The 27,242-nt window shown below is 45.5% G+C and overlaps 1 protein-coding gene and 1 pseudogene across 1 annotated transcript; one reads left to right on the top strand and one right to left on the bottom strand.

Moving 5' to 3' along the window:
* The first annotated feature begins 657 nt into the window (after nucleotides 1-657).
* On the top strand, nucleotides 658-10,263 carry LOC117194801 (annotated as a pseudogene).
* A 1,463-nt stretch (nucleotides 10,264-11,726) lies between these two features.
* Nucleotides 11,727-12,666, bottom strand: LOC117194800. Its single transcript, XM_033399285.1, has 3 exons — nucleotides 12,419-12,666; nucleotides 12,084-12,353; nucleotides 11,727-12,051 (listed from the first exon to the last, which is right to left on the bottom strand). Exons 1-3 carry the CDS (start codon nucleotides 12,619-12,621, stop codon nucleotides 11,727-11,729), a joined length of 798 nt encoding a protein of 265 aa, XP_033255176.1. The 5' UTR covers nucleotides 12,622-12,666.
* Nucleotides 12,667-27,242: the final 14,576 nt, after the last annotated feature.

Raw genomic sequence — 27,242 nt, 5'->3', positions numbered from 1 at the left:
GGGAGCCGGGGGTAAGTTATGTCCTGGGGGGAAGGGGAGTCTGGGCTGCTGCCGCTCACCCATCTGAATCCCCCATCGGTGGGATGGTGGGGGGTGAGCGTGACCTATTGGACCCATTGGGCGGGACAGCAGAGGACTGGTGTGGATTTGGCCTAGGAAGGGCATCGCATTGAGTCCATTCTTGTCGGCGGAACCTTCGGGGGGACCTGCAGCCCCGGCTGCTGCTGCTGGTCGGTAAAGACGAAGGATCCCATGGATCCGAAAATACCCCGCGAGCGGGTGAATGGGGAACGTGGATTGTTAATAGTTGGATTCATCTTATTCCAGCACCTGTGAGGAAATATTCGTTCATGGGCTTTGTTTTGTATTTGTATTTTTATTTACTTTATGTTCCCTGTGCTTTCGATATTTGCTGCCGTTCTCTGTGTTGTGCCGCTCTCTCCAGATATTCGTACTGAATGATTTCCAGAGCCAGTTCTGAACGGCTCCAAGTGATAGTTCAGGGCCCACTTTGATGTTCTGTTTCGAATCACAGGTCAGGTGACGTACTTTCCCTGGGCAGAGCTGCGACTTGCAATAGTTGATCGGCTTTGTTGGTTTGGGATAGGACTTGCGATAAATACCATGCCAGGAGGAGATAAGGGTTAAGTGTTAAGGATGGTGGTGGAGGGGTGGGGAGGTGGGGGGGGGGGGGGTATATTTTTGCTTGGCTTTACATCTTCCTTAAGCTGCTGTTTTGTGTCACAGCCAACCTGTCATTTGTACATTGAATTGCTGCTCGAGAGGTCTCTTTTGAGTCCTCTGTTCACCGTGTACAAATTTACATAAAATCACAGGAAGCACTTAGGATTAATAGGGGGCACTCATTCCCTTCTACTCCCTCTCCCCCTTTTGGTGTTGTCATGGGTTAAGCATTTGCTGTGTTCGGCATTCAATTTGTGGCTTGATTTCTTACCTTTTATGATGCGCTATGCGGCTGTAATCCATGTAGGACATACACTTTGTTTATCCATTCAAAGGCGCTAAAGAGGGTAGTCCTGTAATCCAAAAGGGCATCCAGTATATCCAGAGCGAAGGTTAATCCATTCGATGGAGCGCTCAAGCAGACCAGCCAGGCGGTTGACCAGAAGCTTAACGAGGCTTAAAATTTCCAAGAAGCCGCCAGCCGGCAAGTGTCATTGCAGTCCCTCCAGTCGACTCCACTCCAGTCCAGTTTTTTCCCAAACTGTGCGACGTGAATAACTTTGATGATTTCTTGGCCCAAAGGCGCCCACACAATATAAATACTCCTCCCTTTTTTGTCAATAAGTTACATTTACGAATAACAGGCGAGTTTTTCTACTCAAATCAAATATTAAAATTAAAAAACGAAACAGTTATTGGTTGATGTCCTTCAGCTTCTCTGGATCAGTCTACTCAAGCCAAATCAAATATTAAAATTAAAAAACGAAACAGTTTTTGGTTGATATCCTTCAGCTTCTCTGCATCCGTCTTGGCGGCCCACAAGCGGCACCCAATTTTTTTATAGTCATCGCTGCACATGACTATCGCCCTCAAATACTCGGCCGGCACCCCAGTTTCCTCTGATAGTCTTAACATGGTCACTTTTTTTTTTTTAAAAACGGCAGCAATTTTTTGCATTGTCTTCGAATTCCTTGAAACCATACCTCTTATTGCTGTGTAATGTTGGTTCATTACGTGGCTTCCCAAGGTGCTCAACCTCCCAATCATTTTGCCGCATTTTGCAGAAATATTGTGAATATTGTCAGAAATGTTGTCAATATTCTCCTCAATATCGTGAGTTGTGGCCGACTCCTCCGTATGACCGTGCATATTGTTGTCAAAATCATCAATATCCTGAGTTGTGGCCGACTCCTCCGTATCACCGAGCATATTGTCAATATCCTCAATATCGTGAGTTGTGGCCGACTCCTCCGTATCACCGTTCATATTGCTGTCAATATCCTCAATATCCTGAGATATCATCAGAACAGAAATATTCTGCACCGGAGTAACAGGCTCAGCATACTTCGCGTGCGTCGTCCCCGCTGAATGGAATACATTATTAGAAGAATATAATATAAATGTAACTAATTTACTTACCCTTACGTTGATGGTCCAGAAAAAATAAGTACAAATTAATCATTCCTGCTTCACTTATGTCGCAAACTTGAACTCCACCGAACGACAACGTCATTTTGGCAATTTCCTGTGCTTTCGGGCTTTGCACTTTCCGGCCTTGCAGATGGTCCCAGTATATCCCGCATAATACATTAACAAGGGCACTGTCCACCCCGTCAATTCTTACACCTCCCAAATTAATGTACATCTTTGTCTTATTTTGTGTTCTTTATTTATGTTTTAAATAACGGGGAATGTATGGTTTTGGTATTTACTCATCGATAGTATTATAAGAAATACCAATGTACTCGATATGCAAACACACATTTATTCGAATACGACGATCAAGAAGGAAGAACGTTTACAGATATTTTGTTGCTATACGACACGGACCGATAAATATCACATAATTCCGCGTCTAGTTTCCTGATTTCAACATGTATACAAATAAAAATAAAATAATTGTAAGGCAACATATATTAACCCTAACCGATCGAGATATTATACTGCAATTAGTTTTATGCGATATTATACTGCGATAGGTTTTATGCGATATTATACTGCGATAAGTCTGAGGCGAGTTATTCGACGATCGACAAAAATAGAGAAAAGAGTGAAATAAGTTAATAAGAGTAACCCAAGAACCGCGCCAAGATGGATAAAAAGATAGATTCAGAAATGCCCTAATTGTCGTGTTTCGATGAGGACATAAAGGAACTCTATCTGTTCGAGCCGTATCAGGACATAGAGGAAGATATGTTCGAGCCGTCGCAATTGTCGTGTTTCGATGAGGACATAAATGAACTCAATCTGTTGGAGCCGTCACAATTGTCGTGTTTCGATGAGGACATAAATGAACTCAATCTGTTCGAGCCGTATCAGGACAAAGAGGCAGAGGAACATCTGCCGTGTGGACCGCTGGACCGGCTGGTTAGTACATTGCCTATGGATGTTGACGACGACGACACTGAAGGTGAGTAGATTGTGGCAATTACATTGTAGCAGGTGAATCAGAATTTTCTTCCTCCAGTTATCGTCGGTAACGATGATCTGGTCAACGATATTGGTCGCCTTCAAGCGAGCATTGAATTGCACAAAGGTACAGGCCCCCGAAAATCTGGTAACGGACGCATTGGAAGAACTGAAAATGCAAGGAAACATAATGAATGTACGCATTAACATGACTGTAAATTTACAGAAACTAAGCGACTCAGAATTTTCCATTTACATGGATGAGTATCACATGCCGTGGTGCCAATATGCAAAAAAAGGACCGGTACATAAATGGAAAATTCTTGCAGTCGCTGCAATCCCAATTAACGGGAATGAAATTCATTATTTGTATTTCCACATTTGTCCCGTTTCCAAAACATCTGCACTAGGCAGGAATGCGGTCAAGGAAGAACTCGATTTAGTATTGAGGGAGGTTGAGAGTGGGGGCTTGTCAAGTCAACTGTTGGCAGTTGGATCCGACCACTGCTTGGCAAATTTCATGCCGTGCAAAAGTGTAAGGGGAAAATTCCCCATATTGTGGGATCTGCCCCACCTCAAAAAGGTTATCCTAAAAAATGATATACATGAGGATGTGTTGTTGTCAAATATGTATGTCAAGGAATACAGGAAAGAAAATTACAAGAGTATCTTTGAGGCTACGAAGTCGGTAGACAATTTGCCCGACTACCTAATGTCTGATAAAGTTAAAAAAATCATTAAAAATGAAATAATGAACTTATTACGCGCTGTTGAAAAACATTTCGAATTTCGAAACGATCCAATATGTTTTAACAACATGAACAGCAATACCTTCGAGGAACGTGGCAAGCATTTATCAACAATTTTTATAAACATAATGAAAGTATCGTTTAAAGAAGATTTCAACAGAAACCCAGTATATTATGCTACAACTGTAGTGTTCATGGCTCTCCAAATAATAGACCAAAAAATTAAATTATTAAATAAGACGTTAGAAAATATTTTGTAGTATGTAGTATAATTATATTAATTTTAATAATAATAACAATAATAATAATAATAATAATTTGTTTTTTATTTTATTTATTTTATATAGTATGTATTATACATGTACTATACATAATTAATGTATTTTCAGCTGTAGAATGTAGAATATTTTCAGCCTGTACAAGATTTTCAGCTGTAGAATGTAGAATATTTCAGCCTGTACAAGATTTTCAGCTGTAGAAGCCTGTACAAGATTTTCAGCTGTAGAATGTAGAATATTTTCATCCTGTACAAGATTTTCAGCTGTAGAAGCCTGTACAAGATTTTTAGCTGTAGTGTTCAATTTTTGTTTGTTGTTTGATTGATTTTTGAATTGATTGTTGTTGTTTGATTGATTTTGTTGTTCTGAAGGCTTGATCCACCGGTGACCAGGGACGCAGGATGGATCTAAGCTATAGTATTTATTGTACGAGTAATAATCAACTAGCACAGCACTAGCATTTAACCCGTATTCAGAGCAGACTGTAAGTTTAAGTTAGTCTGAAATTGTTTTTATTAACATACGAATAATGAAATTGAACAAAACCCTTAATAAGTTGTTGTCAGTAAGTAAGTAGTATATAATGGTTATATAGACAGTAAATATTGTATAAACGAATATCTTTACTGTATGTACCATTTTGTACCAGAGTAAATATTTTGTAATTGCAAGTGTTAGACTTATGCATTCTTGAATTTTCATTTCTTTTTCTTTTCGTTATAATAGTTTTAGTATCTTTAATTGGTTTTCTGTTTTCTGTTTTCGTTTTGTTTTTTTTTGCATTTGATATGATTTGGTTCAAAATGTGTGTGTTGTTTACGGACATATTATGGTTAATGGTTCTTAATCTTGTTCGTTACTCTTTTATTACCCTTTTTGTATATCTTTTGTTTTATAAATTAACCTTTAGCTAAGCTGAGGAGCGTAGCGTATCGGATCAAATCAATCAAAAGTTGATGGGTCTAAGGGGCTAGCTAACGAGGCAGTCAATGGCAATGGCAATGGAAATCCAAATGGAAATTTATGCAAACCATGCGGCAAAACTAAAAAAAAAAACTAAACTAAAAACGCAGAATCATAGACGAGGGGGAACGTTGTGAGTTGCTGCGGACACCGCAACTCTCCAGTTATAACCGATACTAAGTCAGTATGGCTCTCCTCCGGCAGACGCCTCTACAGAAAATCAGTCTGAGCGTGACGTCGGGCGCTGCGTAGCCACTGCAAATTGATTTGTTCCTTTTGGCTATAAAAATTATCTGATCTAAACCAGATTCAGCAATCTGATAGATATGGTCGTTATCTATGATTCTGCGTTTTTAGTTTTCTCGAATGTGCAATATTGTGGACGCAACAGATTTTCGTCTTTTGTGGTGGCGGAAGGGGGTGGGGCGAAATTCTGAGATATACGTTTTATAGTGAGATCTAACAGAAGTGCGGATACCAAATTTGGTTACTCTAGCCTTAATAGTCTCTGAGATTTGTAAATGCCACAGATTTTCGTCCTTTGCGGGGGCGGAAGGGGTGTGGCGAAATTTTGACACAAAACGGTCAAGGTCCGATATCACAGAAGTGTGGATACCGAATTTGGTTGCTCTAGCTCTTATGGGTTCTGAGATCCTTGAACTCATATTTTGCAATTGGCAAAACCGACCATGAAACCTGTGTGTTAGAGAGAGACAGAGCGAGAAAGAATGAAATTGTTTTCTTGATTCTGGCTATAATAATTATACGAGCTAGTTCAGATTTTGCACTCTAGAACATATAGTCATCCTCTACGATTCTGCGTTTTTGGTTTTCTCGTATCTTTAACATTGTGGATGCAACAGATTTTCGTTCTTTGTGGGGGCGGAAGTGGGCGGGGCGAAGTTTTGAAATATTCTTGTAGCAGTGACATATCACAGAAGTCTGGATCCAAACCATCGTTGCTCTAGCTCCTATAGTCTTTGAGCATTAGGCGCTGAAGGGACGGACAGACGGACGGACGGACAAACGGACGGACGAACAGACGGACAGACAGACATGGCTCAATCGACTCGGCTATTGATGCTGATCAAGAATATATATACTTTATGGGGTCGGAAACGATTCCTTCTGGACGTTACACACATCCACTTTTACCACAAATCTAATATACCCCAATACTCATTTTGAGTATCGGGTATAATAATGGCATAAGTTGGATAAACAATCCAAGCACAGTTTGCCAAAAAACAGACTTTATGGACCAGCAATTTAGTTTAGTGTTTAGTGCAAAGAACTTAAGTAGAGGATTCGGTGTGCAACTTTTGTTGGGCAATTTCCTAGGCTCCAGCTCTCTCAGTCTCCAAATTCCAGATGTTCCCACAGACAGAAAGAAGAACAGGGCTGAAAGGTTTATAAATATAAATTCACTCAAAGAAAAAATGAGAAGTCTAAACAGTTTTCGAATCGCGAATGAAGATAATCTCATTATTATTTTTCTTTTAAAACTAGTAATAATGTCGTTGGACTCCCTTTCCTTTGCGACACACTTTATTCTCAAATTCCAGAGTGATACGAGTTTTTTTTTTTACCAGTATTATAGTATATACATATGTGAGCTCCAAGAGGATGAAGCAAATGTTTAAGAGTTTAAGGGCAATTTGTGTTTTCCGAAGCTTTTCGCAATAAGTATAGATTACCTTGACTACATCAATATTTCTGAAAGTAGTGCTCTTAATTGCTAGGGTCAGATGCGACTGAGAGAGGAGTTGCTCACTTTTGAAATCGTTTGCTGTTAAGTTTTCTGTTAATTATTGTGATATTACGCCATTCTGTCAACCGATGTCTTAGTAAGACTTTGGGTCGAGCTTCAGCTTGGACAAACAATGAAGTTGTTTGTCAATTGCTTGGGCAAATACTCGTATTCGGGTGGAAAAACAAATACCAGAATGGGGAAGAGGTTAAGATGGGAGACAAGAAAATATCAAATAAAGGGCCAATTAAGGAAGGTGATTGTGCGATTCTGTTTATCTTATCAACGACAAATTTTGACCCCAGGGGCGTCATTAACAATCCTCAATTTGTTTGCATACTAAAGCCGAAGAGCTACCTACAAAAGAGAAGACGATGTTTCCTGATTTCCAATTCGTAGGCTATTGATAAACAATCAGTGGGGGAATATTCAAATTAGCCAGGTCTCTGTGTGATTAGCCGATTTCTCACACATTTCAAGCATCAAAGCAGACAGCAGACATAACGGAACAGAACAGAACAGAACACAACAGAGCGGAGAAGACGTTGAGCTGACGGCTGGAGGGATCAGATCCCATAGAAGAAGCCGCCTATAAATCGCAAGATTTCAGCACTGCCCAGGGCTTTATCTAAAGCTCCATTCGGAACAGTATTCAAAGCATAAAGCGTAAATAATTGATTGCTAATTCATATTGATGTGTCGATTATTTTATGATTATTCTTTATGATCGTTAAATTTTGATTACTTCTCCCTGAGTACTTCTCAGGCCTTGTCTTACCTTGTCTTCAGTTGGATTGTTATAATTTAATAACTACACGGGAGGGCAAATTAAGTCTGTAGTTCGGGTACCACAAAAACCACTTAAAGACGCTTTCTTTAATTGCCCCCAAACCGAAGATTTGGTTTTTATTTTTCGAGAAACCTGTGGGGTAGCTTTCGGCTGCGGATGTGGCTGTGACTGTGGCTCTGACTGTGGTTCTGCCTCCAGCTGCTGGCCAGCTCCATGGACAGACAGTCATTTGTGTGAAAATCATCGTAGCATGAAGCGTTGTCAAATACCGTTTGTTGCGGGGCTCGGTGCACTCTCATGCTTTTGTTTCGGCCATTTCAAGGTCTGTACAGAAACCGTCTGTTGGGTCAGACCTCCCTCCATTGACCAGAGCAGAGCTCTAACAATGCGGGTTCTGGCATCATTTTCATAGAAACGGCATTAGAAGTTACTCATACGCAGCGTGGGTTGGATAAGATTAACGAAAGCCCACATAGACATAGCTCATCCTCCCCATTCTCACTTGACTCTTTGCAGACAGCAGAATGAGCTCTAACAACTGCGGTTTCATCGATCCGCAGGGCCAGTTGATTGCAGCCCTCGCTAATCGGGACATACGGGAATTCCACACTGCTCTGGACAGCGGTGCCCAGGCCAATCGCCAGGACGATCGAATGCCTCTCAGGTGGGCTCCTGCATTCAGCTGCTGCTCGAGTACGGAGCCTCTCCGAATTTGGTGAATGAGGGCGAGTTCACGCCCCTCCACCATGTGCTGAAGAATAGAAAGATTGAGGCAGGCACTAAGCTGGAGCTGATCCGACTTTTCCTGAAACAACCACAGTTGGACATTGACAGCTATCGGAACGGGCAGGTACGCCAGATGCTGAGGGATCAGTATCCGGAACTGCCGTTGCCGGCGCTGCGCGAGGCCGGAGCAGAGATCGACTGCGAGCGACTCCTCCGCACGCTGCGGGACGGAGACGAGAACCAGTTCGAGCAACAGTTCGCGGAGTACCACCAGAACGTCAGCGGAAACGCAGACAACCAATGCAATGCCAACCAGGAGGAGTATCAGTCCCTGCTGGCGGAGAGTATCAAGCGGGGCAAGCAGCGAGCCTTTGAGCCCATCCTCGAGACGGGCATCAACATTAATCCTTCAAAATTGAGCGACATCAGCCCCGTGGAGTTGGCCGTAATCTGGGGCAACCACAGGGCGCTAGAGAAGCTGTTGAAGCATCCGTAGCTGAGGCTGACATCGCATTCCAAGCTGCTGAATGCGGTTATCAGTCGCCTGGGTAAGCAGCCGCTGGACGACTTCTGTGACCACCAGCGCTGCTTCCAGCTGCTGCTCGAGAGCGATCGTGTGGACATCAATGAGGCGGACAAGGCTGGCCTTTTGCCACTCTCCTATGCGGTCAATTATCGCAACACAAAGGTGGCACAGGAGCTTCTACGGCAGGGAGCGTACATCGGGGCGAGAAGCGCGTTCGGAGATCTTCCCATACAGGAGATGGACCCGAAAGTGCTGGAGGAGCACTTCGATTCCTGCATCACCACCAACGGGGAGAAGCCCGGTGACCAGAGTTTCGAGATCATCATCAACTACAAGAATCTGATGAGACGCCAGCGAGAGCCCAGGCAGTCGGACAAGCGGAGCATTGGCCATCCTCACCAATTGGAGGACGAGATGACTCCAATCGCATACATCGCCGATTCCAAGGAGCTGCGTTACCTGCTGCAGCACCCGCTAATCTCGAGTTTCCTCTTCCTCAAGTGGCACCGCCTCTCGGTGATCTTCTATCTGAACTTTCTACTTTACTCTCTCTTCACTGCCTCCACTATCACGCATACGCTCCTTAAGTTCCACGAAAGCGACCACACGGGCCTGACTGCCCTCTTCGGCCTGTTCTCTTGGATAGGGATTGTGTATCTCATGATCCGAGAGGTCATACAGCTTGCCATGTCGCCGCTGCTGTACTTCAGGTCCATCACGAACCTGATGGAGGTGGCTCTCATTGTCTTGTCGATCCTAACCTGCATGGAAGCCAGCTACGACAAGGAGATGCAGCGCATACTGGCCGTCTTCACCATTCTGCTGGTGTCATGGAGTTCTGCCTGCTAGTTAGTCCCTGCCAGTACTCTCAATTTCGACGCACATGCTCATGCTGCGCGCCGTCTCCAGCAGCTTCATCAAGAGCTTTGCTCTCTACTCGATCTGTGTGCTTACGTTTAGTCTGTGCTTCTACATACTGTTTGGCAAGCCACAGGTGGATTCCTCCTTTCCGAAGGACAGCACGCCAGAGCCAGCAAAGGAGGGAGAAGATGATGGTCACTTCAACACATTCTCCGTGCCCATCGAGGCGCTCATCAAGACGATTGTGATGCTCACGGGAGAATTTGATGCCGGTGACATAAAGTTTGACAGCGTATACACTTACCTGATCTTCCTGCTCTTTGTGTTCTTCATGACCATTGTGCTGTTCAATCTCCTGAATGGTCTGGCTGTCAGCGATACTCAGGTGGGTTTACATTTCCTTTTCTTCCTCGGCTTTATCCAACTGGTTTTTCCCCTCTCTTTTCCCACAGGCCATCAAGGCCCAGGCGGAACTGAACGGCGCCATTGTCCGCACCAGTCTGCTGACCCGCTACGAGCAAGTTCTCACTGGCCGAGATGGACATGCTCAGACCTCATCGTCCCAGTTGAACAAAGGCAGTCGGTTCGCTCGAGGAAGACCATGAGCTAGTCACCGGTTCAATCGTAATTTTCTTCATGCTTTTCTTGAGTTTTACGCCCTCGTGGCTTTTCCCACACTTGGGACCCCACTAGGCAGAAAAGCGAAAGGAGAGAAAATCTTCACTGATGAATCGCCTGATCGGATCGGATGGGCTGTTATATTCTCACAACACATACTCATTGGCCGCATTTGCGAATCGCTGGGTTGTGAACAAGCTTGAATTGAAAGAGTGTCGGCACTTCGGTGTGCCAAAGATACATATCTTTACCCCTTGAATCAGCTCGTGTTGATTTTTCTGCCGTGCATTGCACTTTTGAGCTCAGGTCCTAAACGAGAGTCACACCCCACACACATGCACATTATTATCATTATCATCATCATTATGATAATGACTGTAAGCGAACGAATGCTGATGAAGCCTCATTGTCAATGTCGAAAGTTATGGGATTGGTTAAGGAAACCCAAGGTGGGATATGAAAAGTATTGCGTTCTGCTCTGGCATAGGATCCCAGCTTTAATATTAGGGGGATTCCACTTCCAAGCAACGATGCGACAATCAACGGACATTGATTAACAACTGTATGTACATATGCCTCTACAGTGGGTACACAGCAAGGCAGGCGCGATTAGATACAGGCCAGCGCCGAGCAGCGTAGACACCCAGTACCCTGCCACCCTCCGAGGGAAACAGAGAGCGATGAAGGGGGATCTGTGTGTGCGTATCCAATGAATTAATATTTCATTCTAGAACGCAGTTGTCTGCGTTAGTTGGGCACACACACACATAGTACATATATGATGGCAGCGTTCCCATTCAATCTACTCGACGGCTGATGCACGCCAGTAGCCCCCGCTGGAAACTTCCGCAGATTCTGGAACGCAGAGGATGCGGGCTATCGGCGACAGGGGAATACTGCTAAGCAGAAAGAGAAGGCGAGTTCATATTATTGCCAATTTAATGCAAGAAAAATAAAGAGAGTGGAGTGGGCGATGCCAAAGGCAGAAGAAAGAAAGGCCGTAAACCAAAAGAAGAAGGCCTGTCTCGCTCTCTCTCGTGGGAATTGACTTTGAATTTCGAATATTTCGGTATCTATTTTCATTGCGGCCAAAAACGGGGGGACGATTCCGTGTATTGCGATGCCAGCATCAACGAAAATAGATGCCCAAATGGAAGTGCAAACATCTCTTAGGGGAGGGGTGGAGTGTCGGGCGTGTGGCCGTGTGTCTTCTGTCAGTGTGTGATTGGATACTGCTTGCTGCTTTCTGCTCGATGGCTGCCCCTAGAGCACGAGGTGCAGGCGTATCTGGAACACCAGCTGCTCGACGGTCTTCTTCAGGAGCGCCGCCAGGGACAGGATGAATCCCAGGAGGCTGAGGGAGAACAGGGGGTCATGAGGTCATGAGCACGGCAAAGAAGACGAGCGTCTCGTCGCCCCGGGCATTGGCCATGCGCCACAGCAACTGGCGCTGGATGGTGCGCAGCTTGAACTTGCTGTTCCACAATCGGTGGCGACTCGAGCAGACGGTTTCGTTGAAGCCCACGGTCTTCTCGACCAGCCAGAACACCGCGCAGCACAGCAGTTGCAGCACCAGCAGCACGACCTTGACCACAGCGGTCTCCAAGACGAGGTGGTACAAGGCCACCATGCGCTGAATTAGATGCGGCTGCATTGTGGAGAGCACGACTGCGCCGAGGGACTCCAGCGGGGAGACCCTGGGGAAGGGCCGTCGGAGAGCTCCTCCCACTCCGAGTACGACTCGGTGCGCTCTATCGATCTGAACTCGCTCTGGCTCTGACAGGTCTGGCTCTGACAGGAGCACGACTCCTCCTCTTGGTCCTCCTCGGTGGGCATCGAGTAGTCGCCCTCGTAGTCGCCCTCGTAGCGGCAGTCGGAATACTCTTCGTGGGGGTCGTCGTAGTAGTCTCCGCGGCTGTCCGGAGAAGCGCCGCCTGTCCAGAGGGAGCTCAACACGGGCGGTGGTCCCATCGAAGCCATCTGTGGCACAGCATTAAATCTGCAGGGGAGCCGGGGGTAAGTTATGTCCTGGGGGGAAGGGGAGTCTGGGCTACTGCCGCTCACCCATCTGAATCCCCCATCGGAGGGAAGGTGGGGGGGTGAGCGTGACCTATTGGACCCATTGGGCGGGACAGCAGAGGACTGGTGTGGATTTGGCCTAGGAAGGGCATCGCATTGAGTCCATTCTTGTCGGTGGAACCTTCGGGGGGGACCTGCAGCCCCGGCTGCTGCTGCTGCTGCTGGTCAGTAAAGACGAAGGATCCCATGGATCCGAAAATACCCCGCGAGCGGGTGAATGGGGAACGTGGATTGAATCACAGGTCAGGTGACGTACTTTCCCTGGGCAGAGCTGCGACTTGCAATAGTTGATCGGCTTTTTTGGTTTGGGATAGGACTTGCGATAAATACCATGCCACCATACTCCTTGATGTGGCCGAAATGTTGGCTACCATTCTGGGAGTTAAGGGTTAAGGGTTAAGGAGAGTGGGGGAGGGGGGGGGGGTATATTTTTGCTTGGCTTTACATCTTCCTTAAGCTGCTGTTTTGTGTCACAGCCAACCTGTCATTTGTACATTGAATTGCTGCTCGAGAGGTCTCTTTGGAGTCCTCTGTTCCCCGTGTACAAATTTACATAAAATCACAGGAAGCACTTAGGATTAATAGGGGGCACTCATTCCCCTCTACTCCCTCTCCCCCTTTTGGTGGTGTCATGGGTTAAGCATTTGCTGTGTTCGGCATTCAATTTGTGGCTTGATTTCTTACCTTTTATGATGCGCTATACGGCTGTAATCCATGTAGGACATGCACTTTGTTTATCCATTCAAAGGCGCTAAAGAGGGTAGTCCTGTAATCCAAAAGGGCATCCAGTATTTCCAGAGCGAAGGTTAATCCATTCGATGGAGCGCTCAAGCAGACCAGCCAGGCGGTTGACCTAAGGCTTAACGAGGCTTAAAATTTCCAAGAGGCAGCCAGCCGGCAAGTGTCATTGCAGTCCATCCAGTCGACTCCACTCCAGTCCAGTTTTTTCCCAAACTGTGCGACGTGAATAACTTTGATGATTTCTTGGCCCAAAGGCGCCCACACAATATAAATACTCCTCCCTTTTTTGTCAATAAGTTTATTTTCAGTCGTTACATTTACGAATAACAGGCGAGTTTTTCTACTCAAATCAAATATTAAAATTAAAAAACGAAACAGTTATTGGTTGATGTCCTTCAGCTTCTCTGCATCCGTCTTGGCGGCCCACAAGCGGCACCCAATTTTTTTATAGTCATCGCTGCACATGACTACCGCCCTCAAATACTCGGCCGGCACCCCAGTTTCCTCTGATAGTCTTAACATGGTCACTTTTTTTTCCTTAAAAACCGCAGCAATTTTTTGCATTGTCTTCGAATTCCTTGAAACCATACCTCTTATTGCTGTGTAATGTTGGTTCATTACGTGGTTTCCCAAGGTGCTCAACCTTCCAATCATTTTGCCGCCTAGTTTGCACTTGCTGCCATGCACGGGGGGCGAAGCCTTAGGGGAAATCGGTGTTTTCAAATTGTCCTTTCCACTTTCAGTACTAAGAATGTCTTCAGTAAACATGTCTGGAGAATTAAGAAGTTATAATATGTATTTTTTTTAAATTTTACTTATTTACTTACTTAAGTCCGGATCCTCCCGAACCTCCTGCTCCTGCTTCTCCTCCACGTGGTGCACTGGCTTTGACGAATCATATATTTCATCAGAAATAGTACACTCCATATCATTGACTGTATAATCAGAAATATTGTGAATATTGTCAGAATATTGTCAGAAATGTTGTCAATATTCTCCTCAAGATATTGGGTTGTGGCCGACTCCTCCGTATGACCGTTCATATTGTTGTCAATATCCTCAATATCCTGTGATATCATCAAAACAGAAATATTCTGCACCGGAGTAACAGGCTCAGCATACTTCGCGTGCGTCGTCCCCGCTGAATGGAATACATTATTAGAAGAATATAATATAAATGTAACTAATTTACTTACCCTTACGTTGATGGTCCAGAAAAAAAGTACAAATTAATCACTCCTGCTGCACTTATGTCGAAACTTGGGCTCCACCGAACGACAACGTCATGTTGGCAATTTCCTGTGCTTTCGGGCTTTGCACTTTCCGGCCTTGCAGATGGTCCCAGTATATCCCGCATAATACATTAACAAGGGCACTGTCCACCCCGTTAATTCTTACACCTCCCAAATTAATGTACATCTTTGTCTTATTTTGTGTTCTTTATTTATGTTTTAAATAACGGGGCATGTATGGTTTTGGTATTTACTCATCGATAGTATTATAAGAAATACCAATGTACTCGATATGCCAACACACATTTATTCGAATACGACGATCAAGAAGGAAGAACGTTTACAGATATTTTGTTGCTATACGATACGGACCGTTAAATATCACAATTCCGCGTCTAGTTTCCTGATTTCAACATGTATAAAATAAAAATAAAATAATTGTAAGGCAACATATATTAACCCTAACCGATCGATATATTATACTGCAATTAGTTTTATGCGATATTATACTGCGATATGATACTGCGATAGGTTTTATGCGATATTATACTGCGATAAGTCTGAGGCGAGTTATTCGACGATCGACAAAAATAGAGAAAAGAGTGAAATAAGTTAATAAGAGTAACCCAAGAACCGCGCCAAGATGGATAAAAAGATAGATTCAGAAATGCATAAATTGTCGTGTTTCGATGGGGACATAAAGGAACTCAATCTGTTCGAGCCGTATCAGGACATAGAGGAAGATATGTTCGAGCCGTCGCAATTGTCGTGTTTCGATGAGGACATAAATGAACTCAATCTGTTGGAGCCGTCGCAATTGTCGTGTTTCGATGAGGACATAAATGAATCTGTTCGATCCGAATCAGGACAAAGAGGCAGAGGAACATCTGCCGTGTGGACCGCTGGACCGGCTGGTTAGTACATTGCCTATGGATGTTGACGACGATGACACTGAAGGTGAGTATATTGTGGCAATTACATTGGAGCAGGTGAATCAGACTTTTCTTCCTCCAGGTATCGTCGGTAACGATGATCTGGTCAACGATATTGGTCGCCTTCAAGCGAGCATAGAATTGCACAAAGGTACAGGCCCCCGAAAATCTGGTAACGGACGCATTGGAAGAACTGAAAATGCAAGGAAACATAATGAATGGACGCATTAACATGACTGTAAATTTACAGAAACTAAGCGACTCAGAATGAGTCATGGTCATGGATGAGTATCACATGCCGTGGTACCAATATGCAAAAAAGGACCGGTACATAAATGGAAAATTCTTGCAGTCGCTGCAATCCCAATTAACGGGAATGAAATTCATTATTTGTATTTCCACATTTGTCCCGTTTCCAAAACATCTGCGCTAGGCAGGAATGCGGTCAAGGAAGGACTCGATTTAGTATTGAGGGAGGTTGAGAGTGGGGGCTTGTCAAGTCAACTGTTGGCAGTTGGATCCGACCACTGCTTGGCAAATTTCATGCCGTGCAAAAGTGTAAGGGAAAATTCCCCATATTGTGGGATCTGCCCCACCTCAAAAAGGTTATCCTAAAAAATGATATACATGAGGATGTGTTGTTGTCAAATATGTATGTCAAGGAATACAGGAAAGAAAATTACAAGAGTATCTTTGAGGCTACATAATGTCTGATAAAGTTAAAGAAATCATTAAAAATGAAATAATGAACTTATTACGGCTGTTGAAAAACATTTCGAATTTAGAAACGAACCAATATGTTTTAACAACATGAACAGCAATACCTTCGAGGAACGTGGCAAGCATTTATCAACAATTTTTATAAACATAATGAAAGTATCGTTTAAAGAAGATTTCAACAGAAACCCAGTATATTATGCTACAACTGTAGTGTTCATGGCTCTCCAAATAATTAAATTAAATTAAATTATTAAATAAGACGTTAGAAAATATCTTTTAGTATGTAGTAGGTTAGGTTAGGTTGACCCGGACGGCCCTCAGAGGGGGCCCACATAGGCCAGTATGGCCCTTAGTTGCAGATGAGATGTTCTAGGGTTTCGGTTGCCCCAGGTTCGTCACATTTCCTACAACTGTCTCTGTTTGTGATTCCTAGCTTTGTCGCATGCGCCGCAGCCAGGCAGTGTCCCGTTAATATTCCCACTAATAATCTGCAGTCCTTCCGTGGTAGGTGCTGCAGGTAGTGGCTGAGTTTGTCATTGCGTTCCTTGCACATGATTTTCGAGGTTCTGCAGGCGGTGGTACTCCTCCACCTACATTCGGTTTGTGATCCGGCCTGCTTTTCTAGATCGCTTTGCAGCGTTCTGAGGGAGACAGGCACGTTCTCGGTTCTCGTATTCGCCAGCCCGACGCCTTCCTTAGCTAGTACGTCCGCCGTCTCGTTCCCTTCGATGCCCTGGTGGCTGGGAATCCAGTAGATCCGCACTGACTTTGTCGTGCTTAGGGTATCTAGTGCCTCCCTGCTCGCCAAGACATTTCTGGAACTGACTGCGGACGACTGCATGGATCTTATCGCCGCTTGGCTGTCGACGAATAGGTTGACCGCATCGTGTGCTCTTTCAGTGAGAAGAGCGACTTCTGCTGCTTTCCTGATGGCAAAAACCTCTGCCTGGAATATGCTACAATGGTCCGGTAGCTTATATGACAGCCTTATCTCAGGGTCTGTACAGTATAGGCCCGCTCCTACTCCTCCGTCCATCTTGGAGCCGTCCGTATATATATTGAGGTGCTCCGTTTGGTCTCTTCCGATTTTCCAGTCTTCAGGTCCCAAGGATGCAGTTGTTTTTACGTCGAGGCATGTTTGGGGGGTCATGTAATCAGTTGATCTGTTCATTTCCCTTCCAATTGAACTATGCCCGTATTCTTGTGGCGACATATTTCCTGAAGCGATGAGGCGTTGTGCTGCCTTTCCTGCAGTCAGACGGGCGTGGATGTCTAGGGGTTCGATTCCAAGTAGGGTTTCGAGTGCTTTTGTTGGGTTTGACCTCAGCGCCCCTGTAATACAGAGCAAAGCCTGTCGCTGAGTCCTTTCCATAAGCTTATGATACGTTTTCTTTCCAGTAGCTTGCCACCACACTAAGACTCCATCGCAGCATAGTTGGTCGCACCACCGAGATGTAAATCCAATGCATCAGAGCCGGAGATAGGCCCCATGTGCTGCTGAGCATCTTCTTGGATGCATAAAGCGCAATGGTGGCCTTCTTCACCCTTTCCAATACATTGGGTTTCCATGCCAGTTTACTATCCAGTACTGTGCCCAGCTATTTGACTTGTGTTTTTGGGGTTAGCCTAGTTTGATTGATCTTCGGGGGGGTCCATATCGGTACCTTGTACCTCTTGGTAAAGAGGATGAGGTCCGTCTTGTCCGCGTTGATACTGAGTCCTACTTCTTCCGCCCACTCGCGTATCTCCCTGAGTGTTCGTTGCATTAGTGAGCTGAGGGTCGATGGGCAAACACCCGTAATAAGTATGCTTATGTCGTCCGCATAAGCTGTTATTATTGGGGCCTTCCTTTCGTATCTCTTGATGAGGACGTCGACCACCAGATTCCACAGGAGGGGCGACAGGACTCCACCCTGGGATGTGCCTCTGTGTGCCTCTTTCACCATGGAAGCGGTGCCCCACTCTGATTGCACCCGTCTGCAACCTAGGAGGTTCCTTATCCACAGGTTGATTGCTGGGTTTGTATTAGTTGCTACCAGGCAATTTGTTATTGCTTCCGTAGCCACGTTGTTGAATGCTCCGGAGATGTCCACGAATACTCCCAGTGCTTACTTTTTATTGTGAAGGGCTTTCTCAATGGTAGCTACTACCGAATGTAGTGCGGTCTCCACCGATTTCCCTTTAGTATAGGCATGCTGGTTGGTTGACATCAGTCCCCCTACCTCATTCCTGATGTGTAAGTCCAGCAGCTTTTCTAGCGTTTTTAATATAAAGGAGGTAAGGCTTATCGGTCTATAGTCCTTGGGACTCGCATGGCTGCACTTTCCTGCCTTTGGGAGGAAGACAACTCTCGAGGTTCTCCATTGGATAGGGATATAGCCAGTACTTATACAAGCTGTGAATATTGCGGAGAGCCATGGGGTAATCGCCTCTTTGGTCACCTGCATCATGGCTGGGAATATCCCGTCAAGTCCTGGTGCTTTTGTGCCCGCAAAAGAGTCTATTGCCCAGTGGATTCGCTTGGTGGTTAACAAATCTGTTGGGGGGTGTTGTTCCTCGGTTGCTAGGTCCTGGTGCTCTTTGGCATCAGCGACCTCGGTGCAACCAGGGAAATGTTCCTCCATTAGTGCTGTTAGGGCTTCGTCACTGCCCTCTGTCCACTGTCCGTCATCTAGCTTTAATTGGCTTTGTATGGTAGGCTGCTTAGAGAGCAGCTTCCGTAGCCGTGCGGTTTCTTGTGCTTTCTCGATGTTGGAGCAGAAGGTCCTCCACGAGTTCCGTTGTGCTTTACGTATTTCCTTCTTGTAGCTCCTGAGTAGGAGTCTGTATTCCTCATAGACGATCCCTTCGTTCGCTTGTTTGGCGATCTTAAAGAATTCCTTGAGGTTGTCCCTTTGAAGAGAGAGATCCCGGCTCCACCAGAGTGGCTTGGACCTCTTTTTCGTCCTCGAGGGTTTGCACGATGTGTGGTAGGCGTCCAGCAACGCGTTGGATAGGGTCTCTAGAGACTTCTCTATGTCCTCCGCGGATTTCACTGTGCCCGGACTCGCGAGCTTCGAAGTAACTGTCTTTTTAAACTTTTCCCAGTTTGTATTCCGGGGGTTTCTATAGACTATTACCTTCGAAGAATGTTTGAAGTCGCACTTAAACTGAATGTACTTGTGATCTGAGAAGGAGGGTCTTTCAAGGACCCTCCAGCTAGATACCGTAGTACTGTTTCCCGTTGCTAGTGTTAGGTCTAGCACGTTGGATGAAGTCGGACCCACGAAGGTGTGCTACTCCCCGACGTTTGCTATATATAGATTAGTATAAAGTATAAAGTCTAAGAGTGACTCACCTCTATCATTGATGTCGGTGCTTCCCCACACATTGTGGTGGGCATTGGCATCCGTCCCGATGACGAGTTGATAGTTTTTGGTGCCGGCTTCTGTCACCAGGCTCCTGAGTTCGTCGGGTGGTGCGGGTCTGTCGTGAGCCATGTAGCAGGAAGCCACCAGAAGGCGCTTTTCCTCGCTTTCCAGCATCACAACCGTCAGGTCATCCGTGCTGTAATGAGACATAAGGTAAGCATGGATTCCCTTTCGTACGAGTACGACGGTTCTGTTCCTGCTTACCGATGTTGCGTAGAACAGGTTGTGATTTGAGGACTTTAGTCCGGCCACTGAATTGCCTGTCGCAATCCAGGGCTCCTGGACTAGAGCTATGTCTGCGAGCCCTTGCTCCATGGCGATGAGGAGCTCCGCCGACGCTACCTTGCTTTTATGCAAGTTTAGCTGCAGCACACTCAGCATGGGTGGCTGGCTCACTTGCATCCGACGGGTTGACTACTAACGTCAGGTCACCGTCTTCCTCGTCTTCGTCCTCAAGCGCAAGACCCTGGGCGGCCTCCACGATGGACTCGAGACCTAAGTCCTTTTCCACCTCGCCTACCTGCAGGGTATGCGCGTCCTTGTCCTCAGGGTGGCGCTTTTTGAGGCGCAGGTAGACGCTACCCATGCCCCACGCCATCTTCCCGAACTTGGGATACAGCAGATCCTCTGCCTCCTTGTTTATTTGGAGGATCACACATTGGCCCCCCTCGTTGGGTAGTTGGCTACCAATGTGTAGGATCATCCAATCGGTCGTTGGCACGTCCGCGTTTTGCCGCTGAAGGAGCTTCAGCGCTCGGTCTCCCTGGATTGTGATGGGGAAGAGTACCTTCGCCTTAGGCTTGGACGGGATAAGCTCCCGGTCCACAACCTCTAGCTTGGCCCCCTCCCACATCGCCTCCAGTTGGCAGACCGTACGCGTCAGCCACCTTAGGGTTGGATCGTCGTTGCACTTTAGGATCTTAACCCCATTTAGCCACCCAGCACCATCGAACGTGGGCATAGGGGCCGCGGGGTCTTCTTCCATGTGTGCAAACAGTGCGTCGACGAGACGCGCGTGCACAAGCTTCCACTGTGCCGCTGACATCTTGCCGTTTTCCTCGCTCCGGTCGATGAGTGCCACGATCAAATGTCGTTTGGTCACATCGCTGACCTTCGCGTTCGATTTCGATGGCTTCTTGGCCACTTTCGGTGGAGGGGCTGCACTCTTGGGCCCGCGTTGCCACTTGCTCGCCGGAGTGTCTTTAATGGCACTCTCAGTCGAGCGTTGCCTCTTGGTGGCCATCATCTCCTCCACCTTATTGGCATATTCGCCATTCGACGCCCTCATCTGTGGCATCTGGGCGTAATGTAGTCGGCCCTCCTCTACTCGCTGCTCGGCCCAGGCTAGCTTGACCTTCTCCTCCTGGGAGATGTCTACTTTACCTTGCAGCCGGCTTTTTATATTGAGGGCCGCTTTGTATTGTGCTTTGGCCTTCATCCCCTCCTTGGAACGCTTCGGCCCTTCCCTACGCAGGGAGCTGGTGCCTGGTTCCGGTGAGCGGAGAAGGCTCTCTTCCTACGTCCTGCTCATAGAGAGCACGCTCTCCAGATCCGTGTCTGTGTCGACTACGGCATCTGTGCGGCTCAACTTGCAGGCTGCGGAGTGAGTTGTTTTTGTTGTTGTTGTTGTGGCAGTAGCTTTACAACTGACTTGGCCTGCTCCCGCCAAGTCTGAGGTGTGACCGCTGGCGACACGCTCCTCCCCGTGCCCGCCGGTGGTAGCAGTCACGCTTCCCACCGACGTTTGGGTTGACATCCCAACCCGTGCTTTATCCTTCTTCGCCTCCATATTTGGCCCGAGGGTCCATACTGGTTAATATTTTTCGGGGGGACCACCCCTAGCGTTTTAGGCCTGACCGCCAGGCACCTCTAGCCATGGCCCTGGTTCGGTTCCCCCGACTTTGAATCGGGAAGACGCCGGACCATAGCCTTAGCTAGACACTGCATTACCCCGGACAGAGCAAGCGACAGTGCATTACCCTTGTCCCGGGTAATGCAGTGTCCATTGCCCAGCCGGCACCCTCGTGGAGGGTTCAGCTAGAGGATTTTCGCCAGCCAGTATGTAGTATAATTATATTAATTTTAATAATAATAACAATAATAATAATAATAATAATTTGTTTTTTATTTTATTTATTTTATGTAGTATGTATTATACATGTACTATACATAATTAATGTATTTTCAGCTGTAGAATGTAGAATATTTTCAGCCTGTACAAGATTTTCAGCTGTAGAATGTAGAATATTTCAGCCTGTACAAGATTTTCAGCTGTAGAAGCCTGTACAAGATTTTCAGCTGTAGAATGTAGAATATTTTCAGCCTGTACAAAATTTTCAGCTGTAGAATATTTTCAGCCTGTACAAAATTTTCAGCTGTAGAATGTAGAATATTTTAGCCTGTACAAGATTTTCAGCTGTAGAAGCCTGTACAAGATTTTTAGCTGTAGTGTTCAATTTTTGTTTGTTGTTTGATTGATCTTTGAATTGATTGTTGTTGTTTGATTGATTTTGTTGTTCTGAAGGCTTGATCCACCGGTGACCAGGGACGCAGGATGGCTCTAAGCTATAGTATTTATTGTACGAGTAATAATCAACTAGCACAGCACTAGCATTTAACCCGTATTCAGAGCAGACTGTAAGTTTAAGTTAGTCTGAAATTGTTTTTATTAACATACGAATAATGAAATTGAACAAAACAGTTAATAATTTGTTGTCAGTAAGTAAGTAGTATATAATGGTTATATAGACAGTAAATATTGTATAAACGAATATCTTTACTGTATGTACCATTTTGTACCAGAGTAAATATTTTGTAATTGCAAATGTTAGATTTATGCATTCTTGAATTTTAATTTCTTTTTCTTTTCGTTATAATAGTTTTATTATCTTTAATTGGTTTTCTGTTTTCTGTTTTCGTTTTGTTTTTTTTTTGCATTTGATATGATTCGGTTCAAAATGTGTGTGTTGTTTACGCACATATTATGGTTAATGGTTCTTAATCTTGTTCGTTACTCTTTTATTACCCTTTTTGTATATCTTTTGTTTTATAAATTAATCTTTAGCTAAGCTGAGGAGCGTAGCGTATCGGATCAAATCAATCAAAAGTTGATGGGTCTAAGGGGCTAGCTAACGAGGCAGTCAATGGCAATGGCAATGGAAATCTAAATGGAAATTTATGCAAACCATGCGGCAAAACTAAAAAAAAAAACTAAACTAAAAACGCAGAATCATAGACGAGGGGGAACGTTGTGAGTTGCTGCGGACACCGCAACTCTACAGTTATACTTGATACTAAGTCAGAATGGCTCTCCTCCGGCAGACGCCTCTACAGAAAATCAGTCTGAGCGTGACGTCGGGCGCTGCGTAGCCACTGCAAATTGATTTGTTCCTTTTGGCTATAAAAATTATCTGATCTAAACCAGATTCAGCAATCTGATAGATATGGTCGTTATCTATGATTCTGCGTTTTTAGTTTTCTCGAATGTGCAATATTGTGGATGCAACAGATTTTCGTCCTTTGTGGGGGCGGAAGTGGGCGGGGCGAAGTTTTGAAATATTCTTGTAGCAGTGACATATCACAGAAGTCTGGATCCAAACCATCGTTGCTCTAGCTCCTATAGTCTTTGAGCATTAGGCGCTGAAGGGGACGGACAGACGGACGGACGGACAGACAGACAGGGCTCAATCGACTGGGCTATTGATGCTGATCAAGAATATATATACTTTATATATATACACTCAAACTGTGACATCATCGCCAGAACAAACGAGAGTTTTTGAAAAACGATTTTCGAATGTGGGCCGGCAATGGTCACGATCACTTTTTTGATGCCCTAAAAGGAAACGCCGAAGGTGGCTAGTTTTCTCAAGTGTCTATTGTTTCTTTCAAGAAAAGAAAAAAAATAAGAAATAAACGAAATAATCGTGCCGATCCCCTCAGATAGTGTGCAACAGCAGTAAACGGAGATAATAATTATACGATCTGGTTCAGATTTTGCACTCTAGAACATATAGTCATCCTCTACGATTCTGCGTTTTTGGTTTTCTCGGACATGGCTCAATCGACTCGGCTATTGATGCTGATCAAGAATATATATACTTTATGGGGTCGGAAACGATTCCTTCTGGACGTAACACACATTCACTTTTACCACAAATCTAATATACCCCAATACTCATTTTGAGTATCGGGTATAATAATGCCATAAATTGGATAAACAATCCAAGCACAGTTTGCCAAAAAACAGACTTTATGGACAAGAACTTTAGTTTAGTGTTTACTCTGCTCTCCTCCTCCCACGCAGCTAGAGGGTCTCTCGATCTGATCACATCACGTATTCGGGAAGGGTATGGTAAAATATCATGTGAGAATGTTATATCAGTGTAAGACAGTACGTATATAGTATAAATTATTGACAGACGATCGGAGAAACGCGGCTGATCCTGTGCAGCTGGACATATACATATTCAGTTTATCGCGTTAAAAACTTTACATTAATCACGTCTGTCCCCCTTCTACTTACTCTTTCCGAAGTGTTGTCATTTGCTGATTTCACTTTTGCAGCTGCACCAACACAAAGAACTTTAGTAGAGGATTCGGTGTGCAACTCAGAGCCAATTTTGTTGGGCAATTTCCTAGGCTCCAGCTCTCTCAGTCTCCAAATTCCAGATGTTCCCACAGACAGAAAGAAGAACAGGGCTGAAAGGTTTATAAATATAAATTCACTCAAAGAAAAAATGAGAAGTCTAAACAGTTTTCGAATCGCGAATGAAGATAATCTCATTATTATTTTTCTTTTAAAACTAGTAATAATGTCGTTGGACTCCTTTTCCTTTGCGACACACTTTATTCTCAAATTCCAGAGTGATACGAGTTTTTTTTTTTTACCAGTGTTAAAGCCCAATACCATATATACATATGTGAGCTCCAAGAGAAGGGGAATAAAATTCCACTCCAGACTCCGTATACTCTCTGATTTCGACTGGTTACCGTAGATGAAGCAAATGTTTAAGAGTTTAAGGGCAATTTGTGTTTTCCGAAGCTTTTCGCAATAAGTATAGATTACCTTGACTACATCAATATTTCTGAAAGTAGTGCTCTTAATTGCTAGGGTCAGATCCGACTGAGAGAGGAGTTGCTCACTTTTGAAATCGTTTGCTGTTAAGTTTTCTGTTAATTATTGTGATATTACGCCATTCTGTCAACCGATGTCTTAGTAAGACTTTGGGTCGAGCTTCAGCTTGGACAAACAATGAAGTTGTTTGTCAATTGCTTGGGCAAATACTCGTATTCGGGTGGAAAAACAAATACCAGAATGGGGAAGAGGTTAAGATGGGAGACAAGAAAATATCAAATAAAGGGCCAATTAAGGAAGGGGATTGTGCGATTCTGTTTATCTTATCAACGACAAATTTTGACCCCAGGGGCGTCATTTACAATCCTCAATTTGTTTGCATACTAAAGCAACATTAGCCGAAGAGCTACCTACAAAAGATAAGACGATGTTTCCTGATTCCCAATTCGTAGGCTATTGATAAACAATCAGTGGGGGAATATTCAAATTAGCCAGGTCTCATGTGTGATTAGCCGATTTCTCACACATTTCAAGCATCAAAGCAGACAGCAGACAGAACGGAACAGAACAGAACACAAAAGAGCGGAGAAGACGTTGAGCTGACGGCTGCAGGGATCAGATCCCACAGAAGAAGCCGCCTTGAAATTTACGAAAAGAGCCGCCTATAAATCGCAAGATTTCAGCACTGCCCAGGGATTTATCTAAAGCTCCATTCGGAACAGTATTCAAAGCATAAAGCGTAACCAATTGATTGCTAATTGATATTGATGTGTCGATTATTTTATGATTATTCTTTATGATCGTTAAATTTCGATATACCAAAAGGCGAGCGAGATCGAACACCAAACTTGATTCAAATTTGTAGATCACTTTGAACAATCAAACCACTCCCTGAGTACTTCTCAGGCCTTGTCTTACCTTGTCTTCAGTTGGATTGTTATAGTTTAATAACTACACGGGAGGGCAAATTAAGTCTGTAGTTCGGGTACCACAAAAACCACTTAAAGACGCTTTCTTTAATTGCCCCCAAAACGAAGATTTGGTTTTTGTTTTTCGAGAAACCTGTGGGGTAGCTTTCGGCTGCGGATGTGGCTGTGACTGTGGCTCTGACTGTGGTTCTGCCTCCAGCTGCTGGCCAGCTCCATGGACAGACAGTCATTTGTGTGAAAATCATCGTAGCATGAAGCGTTGTCAAATACCGTTTGTTGCGGGGCTCGGTGCACTCTCATGCTTTTGTTTCGGCCATTTCAAGGTCTGTACAGAAACCGTCTGTTGGGTCAGACCTCCCTCCATTGACCAGAGCAGAGCTCTAACAATGCGGGTTCTGGCATCATTTTCATAGAAACGGCATTAGAAGTTACTCATACGCAGCGTGGGTTGGATAAGATTAACAAAAGCCCACATAGACATAGCTCATCCTCCCCATTCTCACTTGACTCTTTGCAGACAGCAGAATGAGCTCTAACAACTGCGGTTTCAACGATCCGCAGGGCCAGTTGATTGCAGCCCTCGCTAATCGGGACATACGGGAATTCCACACTGCTCTGGACAGCGGTGCCCAGGCCAATCGCCAGGACGATCGAATGCCTCTCAGGTGGGCTCCTGCATTCAGCTGCTGCTCGAGTACAGAGCCTCTCCGAATTTGGTGGAAGAGGGCGAGTTCACGCCCCTCCACCATGTGCTGAAGAATAGAAAGATTGAGGCAGGCACTAAGCTGGAGCTGATCCGACTTTTCCTGAAACAACCACAGTTGGACATTGACAGCTATCGGAACGGGCAGGTACGCCAGATGCTGAGGGATCAGTATCCGGAACTGCCGTTGCCGGAGCTGCGCGAGGCCGGAGCAGAGATCGACTGCGAGCGACTCCTCCGCACGCTGCGGGACGGAGACGAGAACCAGTTCGAGCAACAGTTCGCGGAGTACCACCAGAACGTCAGCGGAAACGCAGACAACCAATGCAATGCCAACCAGGAGGAGTATCAGTCCCTGCTGGCGGAGAGTATCAAGCGGGGCAAGCAGCGAGCCTTTGAGGCCATCCGCGAGACGGGCATCAACATTAATCCTTTAAAATTGAGCGACATCAGCCCCGTGGAATTGGCCGTAATCTGGGGCAACCACAGGGCGCTAGAGAAGCTGTTGAAGCATCCGCAGCTGAGGCTGACATCGCATTCCAAGCTGCTGAACGCGGTTATCAGTCGCCTGGGTGAGCAGCCGCTGGACGACTTCTGTGACCACCAGCGCTGCTTCCAGCTGCTGCTCGAGAGCGATCGTGTGAACATCAATGAGGCGGACAAGGCTGGCCTGGTGCCACTCTCCTATGCGGTCAAGTATCGCAACACAAAGGTGGCACAGGAGCTTCTACGGCAGGGAGCGTACATCGGGGCGAGAAGCGCGTTCGGAGATCTTCCCATACAGGAGATGGACCCGAAAGTGCTGGAGGAGCACTTCGATTCCTGCAACACCACCAACGGGGAGAAGCCCGGTGACCAGAGTTTCGAGATCATCATTATCTACAAGAATCTGATGAGACGCCAGCGAGAGCCCGGGCAGTCGGACAAGCGGAGCATTGGCCATCCTCACCAATTGGAGGGCGAGATGACTCCAATCGCATACATCGCCGATTCCAAGGAGCTGCGTCACCTGCTGCAGCACCCGCTAACCTCGAGTTTCCTCTTCCTCAAGTGGCACCGCCTCTC

The sequence above is a fragment of the Drosophila miranda genome (genome assembly GCF_003369915.1).
Source record: "Drosophila miranda strain MSH22 chromosome Y unlocalized genomic scaffold, D.miranda_PacBio2.1 Contig_Y3_pilon, whole genome shotgun sequence".
Lineage (NCBI taxonomy): Eukaryota > Metazoa > Arthropoda > Insecta > Diptera > Drosophilidae > Drosophila > Drosophila miranda.
The sequence above is the reverse complement of the archived record's forward strand: the minus strand, read 5'-3'. Positions and strand labels throughout refer to the sequence as shown.